This window comes from Fragaria vesca, linkage group LG4, assembly GCF_000184155.1.
Source record: "Fragaria vesca subsp. vesca linkage group LG4, FraVesHawaii_1.0, whole genome shotgun sequence".
Classification (NCBI taxonomy): domain Eukaryota; kingdom Viridiplantae; phylum Streptophyta; class Magnoliopsida; order Rosales; family Rosaceae; genus Fragaria; species Fragaria vesca.
In genome coordinates this window covers 652,076-666,200 of record NC_020494.1, presented here as the reverse complement: position 1 = coordinate 666,200, position 14,125 = coordinate 652,076, and the positions used below count along the sequence as shown (strand labels likewise).

General features: G+C 41.0%; 3 protein-coding genes across 3 annotated transcripts in view; 1 reads left to right on the top strand and 2 right to left on the bottom strand.

The window, feature by feature from the left end:
• Positions 1-795, bottom strand: part of LOC101309817 — a 6,915-nt gene extending 6,120 nt beyond the window's left edge. The window contains exons 1-2 of the mRNA XM_004296349.1: positions 663-795; positions 272-454 (exon numbers count right to left, since the gene is read on the bottom strand). Of these exons, the coding sequence (XP_004296397.1) occupies positions 272-445 (174 nt within the window). The 5' untranslated portion in view covers positions 446-454; positions 663-795. The remainder of the gene's footprint in view (positions 1-271; positions 455-662) is intronic.
• Positions 796-2,179: 1,384 nt separating this feature from the next.
• On the bottom strand, positions 2,180-4,785 carry LOC101301000 (probable LRR receptor-like serine/threonine-protein kinase At1g74360-like). The gene is made up of 2 exons (XM_004297795.1): positions 4,770-4,785; positions 2,180-4,554 (listed from the first exon to the last, which is right to left on the bottom strand). Exons 1-2 carry the CDS (start codon positions 4,783-4,785, stop codon positions 2,264-2,266), a joined length of 2,307 nt encoding a protein of 768 aa, XP_004297843.1. The 3' UTR covers positions 2,180-2,263.
• Positions 4,786-8,703: 3,918 nt separating this feature from the next.
• LOC101309528 lies at positions 8,704-13,746 on the top strand. Its single transcript, XM_004296348.1, has 5 exons — positions 8,704-10,035; positions 10,714-11,598; positions 11,884-12,330; positions 12,438-12,624; positions 12,773-13,746. The coding sequence occupies exons 1-5, from the start codon at positions 9,451-9,453 to the stop codon at positions 13,744-13,746; spliced, it is 3,078 nt and encodes a 1,025-aa protein (XP_004296396.1). The 5' UTR covers positions 8,704-9,450.
• Positions 13,747-14,125: the final 379 nt, after the last annotated feature.

Below are 14,125 nucleotides of genomic sequence, written 5' to 3'. Positions count from 1 at the left end.
GCTCGGTATGCCTGTGTTCTTGAACTTGGCAAGTGCTCAAACACCAGAACTTGCTTGAACCCCAAATTAACTTAGTTCAGAAGCTTTGGATCACACGCACTAATGAAGTCACTGTTTTTAGGTTCCTTTTCTTAAGTATTAAAACTCAAGGCATGTAGCACGAGTCTTAGAATAATCAAGTAATGCCAAGATTGCCAACCAACACTAGACATAAAGTTGAAAACTGATAAGCAATGAACAAAACTATAGATGACGAATGTGTGGTACTTACTCTATTGAAGACCATGAAACCAAGATCCAAATCGACGCCGTCGAATGTGACCGTCCTGGCATGACCTCCCAAGTAGTCTTCTTTCTCATACAGATCCACTTCCACCCCATCTTTTGCAAGAACATAGGCTGCGACCAAACCACTGATACCAGAACCAACTACTGCCACTCTCATCTTTCACTCCTGTATATATGCATTTCAGTTCTAGCAAACACATCCAGAAATATAAATATGCAATATATGCAATTTGTTTAAAGTTTAAACAGTGTATAGCTTGAACTATATGCCTCAATTCACCCACATAAATTTTCCAGTGCTATATATCATTCTCAAGGACTCAAACAACAAGCAGAAAGCAAGGAACAAAGAGAAAATGAGCTCTAAGATTTACCAGTATAGTACTTTCAAGTTCTTGAATGGGAGGAACTCAGAATCTCAAAACCCCCTCAATTGGCATTCCCCTAAAACCCTCCTCCTTTCACTTTGATTGACAGAAGAAGCAGATAATGCAGAAGTGATAGAGAGAAATGAGGAGAGAGCCAGAGATGTCACTCCAATACTGCAGAAAAGAGCAGTAGATAGATAAGCTTATTGGACAAGGGTGGAAATTATATACATGTTTCTGAGCTCCCACTATGTTGTAACATCAATATCTTTAACACATACTTCTCTTAACACAAACATGAAAAGGACAAACTATGGTCAGTATACATAGTTATTAACTATAACTAGTACGGGGAATTCAGTTCATATTTTTGTAATACATGGCTAATTAGTTACGTAATTACCTGATCAGGTCTAGCTTATATTATATGGTTGAATCAAACCTGTGTCTGTATCTGAATGGTTGATCAATTATTTAGGGATTTGTTTGAGAAACTTCCAAATTTTCTGTTCTGTATATGATTTTTCAAAATGAAAGACAGTGGTAGTTGTCTACTGTCTGCTTGTGATAAGCTTAAAGATTCCTAAGTGAACAATGTGTTAACATCCACACATTTTGGTTGCTTAGTTGCTGCTAGTTTCATGGAAACTTGGTCAATTAGACACCATGTAATATATATGATACCAACCCAATTCCTCCCCACTTCATTATGTATATTTCATGTTTAATTTACTTCTTGGGAGGAAAAAGTGGAATAGGGAAAAGGGGATGTATCTTGTCTATCCATTTCAATCTAATAAGAAGTACAAGTGGACTGTTCTGTTTTCCTCCCTCCTGAGTCCTGAAATGTGGAGTAATCTCATACTCACAAATATTAGACCTAATTAGAAAATATTTCCAAGTGAAAATAACAAAACTGATTAAGGATAAGAAGAACACAGGACTATTTGATCCAATGACAATGGATTGATGGATGCATTGATATTTGGCACAGTTGAAAATGAATTACTGATGTCACATAATACAGTATGGCATGAAGTTGACATGGTATCACATATATCTCTTTCGATCCTCATTCAGCCACCATTTAGTTCCTTAAAACTAGCTTGTCCTCTCGAAGATATATCTAAATCGCGTGCATATTCTGCTTTTGAAAATGTTTCCAAATAAGCATACAGTAACTTGCTTTATTATGATCAAGATCTGTGTATTATTCATAGATTTGTATTTTGCAGACAAACAAAACAATCGTTATTACAAATTTACAATAGAAGCAACATTGATGTCGAATTTCAAGTTTTATCGTTTCTTCAATCGTAGAGAAAGGACAGTTTAATTGTTGAGGAAGTGCATGTTTAATGTTTGAAGTTAAGAACAGATGCATTAAGGAGAAAAATTGAAGACATGGTAAACAGCAGCTCATGTAGCACTCCAAACCTTCCGAGGGTTGTCAATGACACCAGCTGAAAGGGGGCATGCAATACATGTCTATGAAGATTCAAAATAAACATACACCCATCCTTAGACGAAAAATGTTTTATTAATTAAATTCCAAATAACAATTATTGTCATGAACAGAATTGAAATGAGAGATTACCAACAACCAATTATGATCTTCTTAGAATGTCCTTTAGTTTTTGCCTGATCCAAGCCACCCTCAGATAAAGCCAGTCATGGAGAAGATTCAAGAAACAGAAGTATGAGTGTCTCCATGACCTGATCAAAATCAAGCTCCCACAAACTCCCCAAAATCCAACTACAAACCCAACTCCCATGCTATTGTAGAATCCATTTCTTATAACCTCATCCTCATCATCTGTGGAGTTGTCGATAAACTTAGGAAGGGTATCCCCATTATCTTTGGAGTTGACAATGAATTTTGGAAGGATGAGGAGGGGGTCACCAAGGTAGGACTGTTTGTCAAATGTTGCTAGTTGCCCACTGGCAGGAATTACACCAGAGATGAGTGGATTGTATGAGATGTTGAACTTACTTAGCTCAGTCAAGCTGTTTAAGGAAGGAGGGAATTCACCAGAAAAGTAGTTATAAGACAAATCCAGATTCTGCATGCACTTCATGTTTCCAATTTCCATTGGTATTTGGCCCGAAAAACTGTTCTTAGTGAGGTTCAACACTACTAGTGTCATTTGTCCAATCTCTGCAGGGAGTTCTCCATAAAATTTATTGAAAGCTAAATTCAACATACTAATAGTTTGCATCTCACCAATTTCTGGAGGGACTTGACCTGAAAGTTGATTCCCACTCAGTTGAATGTAACCGGAGATTTGTAATGTCCTTATTGTAGAACCAGCAACACATATGGGAAACAGACCATTTCCCTTGAAGAGCTGATCCTGCATGTTTTGACAACTCTTCCTTGTGAGGATTTTATACAAAAAGCTGAATGAAGGGTAGTCTGCTGGAATCCATCTCTGTATTTCTAAGCACACCCCGGATCCAGCTACAATTCGATCCTTGTCCTGATTGTTTGATTCAAATGTTGGACCAACATTTGTTCCAATATTCTTCAGTTCAGCTGGGATTATCCCAGTAAGATTGTTGTTTGAAAGATTCAGCCACAACAAGCTAGTACAATCCCCCAACTCCTTAGGAATTGGACCTGTTAGCAAATTATTTGCAAGCATAAGAAACATGAGAGATTTCAAGTTTCCTATGGTGGGAGGTATTGGTCCAGATAGGCTGTTGGAGGAAAGGTCTAGTGCTTGGAGGTGTGACAAATTTCCATACTCTGGTGGTATTGTTCCACTGAAGTGATTATAGGCAAGGAACAAATACTTCAAGCTTGACTTTTGAGCAATTTCAACTGGTAAAGAACCAGTAAATTTGTTGTAGCTGAGATCTAACCGAGATACATTTGGTAGCTTAAGAATTCCAGATGAATGTATACCACCAGTGTATGAGTTTGAGTGCAGCACAAGAAACTTCACCTGCGTGAATCTTCCAAAAATTTCTTGAACATCCCCACCAAAATTGTTTCTGCCAAAATCCAAGGACACCAAGCTGCTCAAATTCAAAAGGGATTCCGGGATCACTCTAGAAAAAGTATTATTTTCCAAGAACAAATATTTCAGACTCGAAATGCTTCCAATCTCAGATGGAATTGGCCCTGTAAATTTGTTTCCCCCTAGATTCAATGTAACCAGATTCCGGCAATTTGATATCCCTTTTGCAATTTCACCAGAAAATTCATTTTCTGACAGGTCCAAATTCACCAAGCTACAACTACCATTGAAAATAGAAGGCAAAATAGCCCCACTGAGATTATTTTCGGACACTGAAAACTCCCTAAGCCTTGTGAACCTGACCCACAAATCACCACTAAATCTGTTTGAGCTCAAATCGAAGTACTGCAAATTCAAGCATTCATCAAAGTGCTGATCAATCCTACCAGTAAAGTTATTAGATGAAACATTTGCAACTACCAAGTTTTTGCAAATTCCAGGGAAGCTAATATTCATGTCCCCATAAAACCTGTTTATAGCCAAATCAAGAACCTCTAATTGATTTAACCCTTGCAATTTCAGCTCACCATCAAGAATGTTATGTGACAGGTTGAGGTATTTGAGGCTCTGGCATTGACTCAGGTCCTCTGGGATAACGCCATGCAAAGTGTTCATGGATAGGTCAAGGTATGACAATGCTGTCAGGGCAGAGAAGTTTCTGAAAACCTCACCAGAGATTTCGCTATCAGAGAGATCAACTGCACTGACTCTCTGTTCATCATTACATGATATTCTAGGCCACTCACATGGGTTGTTGCTCTGGTTCCATTTTGAGTATTGGCCTTGATTTACCCTGTTATGTTGTTGCATAAATGCCTTGAGGCTCAGCAGGACCTCCATGTCTGTGTCTATTGAATCTCCATATACCACATCTGCTGTGAATCAACAAGAACAAATTAAGTACCAAACTTGGTTAAGTAAACAAAATCAACCTCAAACTACGCAAACGTGAGAAAGTGTTTGATATAGTTTTCTGACAGAAAAATACTGAATCTTTCTTAGACGTAATCAAATTAAGGGAAAATTAATGGGTTGAAATAAAAACTGAAAAGCAAGATCATAGAGATTTCAAATTTTGGGTGGAACCAACCTTTGATCATAGTCATGACTGCGAGTGTAACGAAGATGGAAGAGCAAAACTTTAAGCGCCATGAATCAGCTTCTGAATTTGAGTACATGATGTTCTAGCCTCAACTTTGGTGATGATGATCAATAGCTGTATCGCTGGATATGAAAGAATCATGCTTTTGTTGTGGGGTATTGAGAATTAGGAAAATTACAATTCACAAGTCCAAGTCCACAATCTGAAAGTTTGAAGTTTGAACGTCGTACCAAGGTACACTTCTTATACTTTTCTTGTTAGAAAATGGAGAACGGATTTTATGCACCACGGTACACTTGTACTACGATAAAAAATCATCAATTCCTTTTACTTTTCTAGTAAAAGTTACCTGATTAGAGATGCGAAGATATAATAATAGAAAATTTCATATAAGTCACATTCTGAACATTTTCTCCTACATAAGTTCATCATAACAGTTTTACTCATATAAGTCCGCTTTTAAGGCTAAATCTGTTATTTTACTTTTACGATGTACCTAAAATGCCCTCCTCTCCTTTACACCAATTCTCTTTCTCTCTCTCTCTCTCTCTCTCTCTCTCTCTCTCTCTCTCTCTCTACTCTCTCTCTCTCTCTCTCTACGTCTCTACGTACTCTCTCGTACTCGTCTCTCTCTCGTCTCTCTCTCTCTACTCTCTCTCTCTCTCTAGTACTACTGTACTCTACTCTCTCTCGTCTCTCTCTCTACTACTCTCTCTACTCTCTCTCTCTCTCTCTCTCTCTCTCTCTCTCTCTCTCTCTCTCTCTCTCTCTCTCTCTCTCTCTCTCTCTCTCTCTCTCTCTCTCTCTCTCTCTCTCTCTCTCTCTCTCTCTCTCTCTCTCTCTCTCTCTCTCTCTCTCTCTCTCTCTCTCGTGAACCCACTGCCATGGCGAAGCCGCCGCCGCCTCGGCGCTACTTCCGACTCAGCCTTGATTGTATCTCCGGCTCTGACGATGCCGTCGCCTTGACGATGACATCTGGATCCACCGTCGACGACTCCTTGACGACCTCCGCTTCGACCTTGACTGCATCTCCTCAACGTGCAGCCGGATCTACAAGGTCCAACCAACTCCGACGACGTCATCCACCACTTGTTCGGCGTCCGCCGCCGTTGGAAGTAGAGATTTATGCGCCTTAGTAGATCTCCCCAGTGTGTGTGGACCTTCCTCTACCTTTTCCGATCCTCTGATCAGCCCCGTCATCACTGGCCGCACCTTCTCCGATCAGCCTCGTCATCTTCTTCTCCGCACCTTCTCCTATGAGTTTGAGACGGTGACGACGAAGGTGATTCGTCGGTGAGGTGCAGATCTATCGAGAATCCACCGCCTTGAGGCGGTTGTCATTTCTGACAAGGACACCGGCCGATCCAAGGGCTATGGTTTTGTGAGTATTCCGATTCATTTCTATTCTTGTTCAATCTTGATCACGCATCACTGACTACTAATTTAGTTGTGGAATTTGATGAATCAATGGACGTAGTAGCTTTTGTAGGCGGTGGTAGTAGCTTTTGTTAGCTGGTGGTAGTAGCTTTTGTCGCTGGTGGTAGTAGTTTTTGTGTTCGTCGAAAACCTCACAGTAGTAGCTTTTGTAGGCGGTGGTAGTAGCTTTTGTAGCTTGTGGTAGTAGTTTTTGTGGCTAGTGGTAGTAGCTTTTTGTTTTCATCAGAAATCTCACAGTAGTAGCTTTTGTAGGCGGTGGTAGTAGCTTTTATAGCTGGTGGTAATAGTCTTTTTTTAGCTTGTAGTAGTTAATTTTTGTCATCGTCGGAGGTCGGTCGGAAACCTCGCCGGAGGTCGGTCAGAAATCTCGCCGGAGGTCGGCCGGAAACTTTTGTAGTAGCTTTTGTTATGCGGTGGTAGTAGCTTTTATAGCTGGTGGTAGTAGCTTTTTTAGCTGGTAGTAGTAATTTTTGTCATCGTCGGAGGTCGGCCGGAAACCTCGCCGGAGGTCAGTCGGAAATCTCGCCGGAAACCTCGCCAGAGGTCCGCTGGAAATCTCACCGGAGGTCCGCCGGAGACTGTTCCGAAATGAGAGTGGTTGTTGACTTTTTATACTAGTGGCATTCTTGTAAATATAAAGGAGAAAATCTAATTTTTTTTGTTGGATGGCAGTCTGTAATTATGTTGAACTTTAATACTTAATACAAAACTTTATTTAGACTTGGGTGGACTTATGTGGGTAAAAATGTTTGGGTGGATCTATGTGGGAAAAAATGTCTCAAAGTGGACTTATATGTAATTGGCCCATATAAAGACCGAAAATCCTCAATTTGTTTCTCTAATCTTTTCATTTTTGATCCAATCAGATTAAGCGCCAGCTCATAACTTCTTTAATTAACTTCGGGTCCTCTTTTGTGTTTAAAGCACTTAGACTAGTTTTTTTAGTTTCAATTTTGTTAATGGCGTTCACATATACACATTATAGATTTATAGTGTCACGTGGATGGCTAGATGAAATAAATACATATCTAAGATTACACATTGAGTGTTCGGTTCACTTGCACCTGTGTGCGTAGAAAAATTTCCTGAAAAACTTCTGGTATACAATAATCACTAATATAAGTTTTTTTCGATTACTATCACTAATATAAGTTGGAAATAATTGAACTAATATATTTTGACCGATTTGTTTAAATTATTTTGTTTGTTTGTTTTTTTTTTTATTGGTCCGATTTGTTTAAATTGAATCACCCATATGTTTTTTTTAAGTTTTTTAAAATAGAGTTGAATGTATTAGATCAACATCTAATAAGGTTGTCGTCCTACTAGAATTTACATAAGATATCCAGCAAGAAAATTTAGAATGACCTACCTAAGCAAAAGCATAACTATAATAGATCGATCTCACATTTAAGCAATCTCATACATCGGGTTTGATAATGAGACTTGTTCTCTATATTGTCAACCTCCGAGGAGCTAATATCAGTTAATCTCGCTTAATCCCTTATTTATCCGAAGAAAAAAAAAAAAAGACCTTTTCCCAACCCCAAACCAAAAAGCTAGGGTATACATGGACACAATAATCCTGCATTCCCCTGTCACAGTTTCTAGCAGCCTCATCTTCGATAACCCGTCCCGGGCTACTACTCCAGAACCGAACACGCATGCCTCTACTACAACCTCCTCGTCTCGACCTATAAACGAATAACTAGTAGATTTCAATGTAGACAACAAGATCTTCCATCGACCTCCATGAAAGCGGCTGAACTGATATGCCGCTTTGCCCAACAACCAAGCCCATTCGCCTAAGCTTGCACCAAAATGATCCTTCAGACCCACCTGTCATCACCCACCGAAGACGATAGAGATCCTGATCAGACCGACGAAGAGCACCTCCTCCACTGCACTCTAGATTGGGGCAAGGCAGCCTACTAATCCAGGAAAATTATGAACCAACTATGGCCCGCAAGAACACAACTCAATCTTTAGGTCCAAGTCGATTACCACGTGAGAGCAGTTAGACTCTATTAGCCTAAGGTTTTCCACCTCGTGAACCCATAGGATTCGCAATCGAGCCTTAAGATGACCCAGACTCTTTTAGAAGCTGATACTTTTTATCAACGTTATATGGGTCCCGCAGGTCCCCAATACTCATCAACCTACCGGGCTACTAGCAAGGGACTTGTGATTGTTAGGGCTTTAACTTAGATGTGGGTTCTACTGTCTTGCCAATTTTGCCAACCCTCATTGCCGGCTACTAGCAAGGGACTTGTGATTGTTAGGGCTTTAACTTAGATGTGGGTTCTACTGTCTTGCCAATTTTGCCAACCCTCATTGCCGGATGCAGGATGCTGTCAATGTTGTTGGCCTTCTGGCTTTTGTTTCCTTTGATCGACTCACGCATATGCATGATTGACATAATTAATAACATTTTTTAAATGGATAAATTGTTTAATGCAAAACTATATTGCACTTTTTTTTATGCAAAATTAATTAAAACGTATATCATTATTTCTCTAGTTAGTTATTCTATTTTAGTTGCTTGCTAGGAAAGAAGTTATTACACACACAATGTGGAACATGTGGTATACATATTCGGTATATATAGAATAGTTCTTTCCTCAATTTAGAAACCTTAAGATCTAGAGGATTCCAACTAAATTCGAATCTACGTACAACTCAGATAGAGTCGGTTGATTCAGATTTTGTATGTTTCCAGCATTTGATCCAACCAAATCTGTTTCATTTTTTGTTATCATCAGGCAGCCTCAAATCACAAATGACAAGATGCGTAGCTAGCTTTTACCAAACCTGTTTCTGCTCGCTACTTAGCTGTACTAGTCTTGTGCTGATTCATCCCCGCACAAACCGTGCAGATCAAATTGTTGTGGAGACATGAAAGATAACAAAAGGGATCGAAGAAGGTTTTTCTCAGAACGAAATATTCGGAGTCGACTTTGCTATCTATGTCCTTTTGCTTCTCGTTTTCTTCGCACAACAGCCTATCGATCCAACACCATCTATTCCTTTGTGCACTTCTCTCTCTCTCACCCTCCCCAAACAAAAAATTGCTGTCACAAACCGTAACCATTAATCATATCTGTCAATATTCTCCTCTTGTTTTAAGAGAAATGTACGCTTTGTCTCTCCCGCCGGATATCTGACGCCAACCAACTACTCACACTGACCTATCCCACGGCCCCTCCACCTACTCCTCCTCCATCTCACCGTCATGGGCCACCATGCTCGCCGTGACTCTCTGTGCAGCTCCTTACTAGGTCCTAGGCCCGACTACCACGACTCCGACCCCGACCTCGTCTGGCCCTTCGACAAGCTCGATGGCCTAGACCGTGACGATGTCCGCGAGACTGCCTACGAGATCTTCTTCACCGCCTGCCGCTCTTCCCCGGGTTTTGGGGGACGAAACGCCCTCGTGTTTTATTCCAGCCACGAGAATGGTAGCGGGGAAGGCGGCGGGTCCGGGATGGGGATGAAGCCAACCGGGGTGGTCACAACCCCGGTAAGCCGGATAAAGAGGGCGCTTGGGCTTAAGATGCTCAAGCGCTCCCCCTCGAGGAGGATGAGTAGCGGTGGGCGTTCGAGCCCGTCCTCTCCGAACGCTGTTTCAACTATGGAAAGGTCTATGGAGAGGTCTCCTTCAACTATGGAAAGGGGTTCAGGAATGTCGTTAACAGCGCCTCCATCGAGGCCGAGGCGGCCGATGACCTCGGCCGAGATCATGAGGCAGCAGATGAGAGTCACCGAGCAGAGCGATGGCCGCCTAAGGAAAACCCTCATGAGAACCCTCGTAGGCCAAGTACGTGGGTATATCTTTATTATATGCACGCATTACTCATTCTAAGTTCTAACACAATATGTGCACGACAATTTAATCTTTCCGAAAGCATGCATTTTCTAAGGAAAAAAAAAACTTAGTTAAGTGCATTTCTGAGAAGAAGACTTAGTTCTTAATTACGAAATGTGTTCACTCAATGATGATTCCAGTTACATAATTATTCTACACAAGATAAAGAATACGGACATCACCTTGTTTTGCTTGCCCATTTAAGTTGTATAATATCTTGCTCATTTTGTGCTTGAAAATGGCAAAATGAGAACAATCGTCAGAAGTCTAATGATTTTTCCAAGCTGCTAGTCAGGCCGGTATTGATGCCGGGAAAATGATGAGATACAAAGACCAAATCTGAAACCAACAACCACTCTGCTGGATCCCCTGCTGAACAATGCCTCTTTAGTGATAGGTATGCTATACCGAAATACCGAACGGTACAGCAGACAAACCCGCCTGCCATACTTTTAACCATTTGTCTCAATTTTGTATAAATCTTAAGATTTAGTTTTCTTGATAATGACCATCTCTAGCGAACGTAAAGGTAATCGGTGTTAATGTGGTAAAATTTATTACGAAAGAAAATGCGATGCATGCATGTTGGAATACTAATTATACGACCATGTATGATATTGATATGAACAGATGGGTAGGAGAGCAGAGACGATAATCCTCCCACTGGAGCTTCTCCGCCACCTAAAACCCGCCGAGTTCAACGACTCCCACGAATACCACCAGTGGCAAAAGCGGCAGCTCAAAATCCTCGAAGCCGGTCTCCTCCACTATCCCTCAATCCCACTCGATAGGTCCAACACCTTCTCCATGCGCCTCCGTGAAATCATCAGATCAGTCGACACAAAACCCATCGACACCGGCAAAAACTCCGATACAATGCGAACCCTCTGCAACTCAGTAGTCTCATTATCATGGCGGAGCTCCAACGGAACCCCTACCGACGTTTGCCACTGGGCCGATGGCTTCCCACTCAGCATCCACCTTTATGTTTCTCTTCTTCAATCGGTGTTCGACATCAGAGACGAGACTTTAGTCCTCGACGAGGTGGACGAGCTTCTCGAGCTCATGAAGAAGACTTGGTCCACTTTGGGGATCACTAGGCCGATTCATAATGTGTGTTTTACGTGGGTTTTGTTCCAACGGTATGTTTCGACTGCACAGATTGAGCCGGACTTATTGTGTGCGGCGCACGCAATGTTGGCGGAGGTGGCCAACAATGCCAAGAGGCCTGACCGTGAGGCAATATATGTCAAGATCTTGTCGGCGGTGTTGAGCTCCATGCAGGCATGGGCGGAGAAGAAGCTGCTTCGGTATCATGAGTATTTTCAGAGAGGGACAATTGGACAGATTGAAAACCTTCTCCCTCTGGCCTTGTCATCGTCAAAGATATTGGGTGAAGATGTTTCCATCACAGATGGAGCAGGAAACGGGAAAGGTGATGTTACGTTGGTGGATAACTCCGGTGATCGTGTTGAGTACTACATTCGATCTTCCCTGAAGCAAGCTTTCGAAAAGGTATGGCATTTCTTGATTAAATGACTCAAATCTTCTCTTGCTTGTTTTGTTGTTCATTAATTTAATCCTTTAAGTCTATTTCTTCGACAATGTGACAACATAACTGTTAAGTTGGAAAGACAGTTTTCGTAATTATGATTCTTAAATGTTCCGGTGCTAATTATCTAGTAGCTAGGTTATGTTGTTAAACTGTAAATTAATAACGTGATGTACGTTACATGATGAATAGTAGCTAGCGGGTATAATTTGTTTCTAATATTTTTTGCTTTTGTTTGTTGCAATCAGATCATGGAAGTTGGGAACGTCAACGAGGTGAAAGAGGAGGCAGTGACCGAAGCTTTACTTCAGTTGGCCCAAGACACAGAAGATTTAGCTTGTAAAGAGAGGGAGAGCTTCAGTCCCATACTCAAGAGATGGCACACAACAGCAGCAGGGATTGCAGCCGTTACATTGCACAACTGCTATGGAGCTGTGTTGAAGCAATACTTGAATGGGGTGTCCACGCTTACAGTCTTCACAGTTGAGATATTGCAGAGAGCAGGAAAGCTAGAGAAGGTTCTACTCCAAATGGTGGTGGAGGACTCTGCTGAATGCGAAGATGGGGGCAAAGCAATTGTGAGAGAGATGGTTCCATATGAAGTTGATACCATCATTGTGAACCTTTTGAAAAAATGGATTTTTGAGAGAATGAAGAAAGGGAAAGAGTGTCTCAACCGAGCGAAAGAGAGCGAGGTAAGTCCAAGGAGGTTTATATATTATGAGGAGGTTTATATATTATGACAGAATGCATTCAAATTGGAACTTAAGTACTAAATAAGTGAATATACATTGTTATGCAGACATGGAATCCAAAGTCTAAATCAGAGCCTTATGCGCAATCAGCTGAGGAGATAATGAAATTAGCAAAGGAAATTGTGGACGAGTTCTTTGAAATCCCAATTGGAATTACAGAAGATTTAGTTCAAGATCTTGCTGATGGCATGGAACTTCTCTTCAAGGAGTACACTGCTTTTGTTGCTTCTTGTGGTATGAACTAACTTTCACTCTAGGAACCATTTATTTGTCCATTGTCATTTACAGACATATTCTCATAAACATCTGTGGAAAAATGGTCACTGTTAGCATTTTAAGATTCTGGCAAGCTTTTTTGTTAATTGAAGTATTTCTTTCTCAGGTTCCAAACAGAGTTATATTCCTACACTTCCTCCTTTGACAAGATGCAACCGAGACTCGAAGATCCTCAAGTTGTGGAAAAAGGCTAGCCCTTGCAGTATTGGAGCAGAAGATTTCCACCCAAATGGAACCAATGAAGGTCATCACCCTCGGCCTTCAACAAGCCGAGGAACGCAACGCCTGTATATTCGCCTCAACACCTTGCACTATCTTCTTTCACATCTTCATTCTCTTGACAAAAATCTTTCTCTCTCCCCTCGAGTGGTTCCTTCAACACCACGCAGCCGCTATGCCAACAACCGAAGGGCCAACAATTCCTCCTACTTTGAAATCACACAAGCATCAATCCAAGCAGCATGCCAACATGTCTCAGAAGTAGCTGCATATCGCTTAATCTTCCTAGACTCCAATTCTGTCTTCTATGAAAGTCTATATGTTGGTGATGTAGCCAATGCAAGAATTAGACCTGCATTGCGAATTCTCAAGCAAAATCTTACTCTTCTAGGTGCAATTCTCACTGATAGAGCACAGGCTTTGGCAGTGAGAGAAGTAATGAGGTCATCTTTTGAGGCATTCCTTATGGTTTTGGTTGCTGGGGGAAGCTCCCGTGTGTTTTATCGGAGTGATCATGAGATGATCGAGGAGGATTTTGATAGCTTAAAACGCGTATTTTGCTCTCATGGAGAAGGATTAATAGCCAAGGATGTGGTGGAACATGAAGCTGAGACAGCGGAAGGGGTGATCGATTTGATGGGACAATGTACTGAACAACTTATGGAAGATTTTAGCATTGTAACATGTGAAACAAGTGGGATAGGAGTTGTTGGTTCAGGACAAAGGCTGCCAATGCCTCCAACAACAGGAAGGTGGAATAGATCAGATCCAAACACTATATTGAGGGTCTTGTGTCACAGGAATGACAAAGCAGCAAACCAATTCTTAAAGAGAACATTCCAGCTAGCAAAGAGAAGATGATCATGACATGAATGATGTAAATGATTTTTCTATGTACATTCAAAACCTGTGTATTGTAGCGGTGGTGCATCAGTGCATTCTAGTACTAACTTCCGGCATTGTAACTACAAGACATAACTTGAGGGAAGTGTGAGGGGGCCTGTCAATGTATGAAATTTCACCGGAATTTTAATGCTAAACTAAGATGTAGCTGGGGATGGAGATGATCGATTGTACGAATTTGTTGCCTTTTTTGTCGCCATTGTTGATCTTCATGCAGACTTGGGACAAAATTTGTACTGTACCCTAGCTGGTGAGAGCAAATGGAGTTTGTGGAGTTTAATTTTCCTTAAGAGAAAAATGGTATATATATATATATATATATATATATATATATATA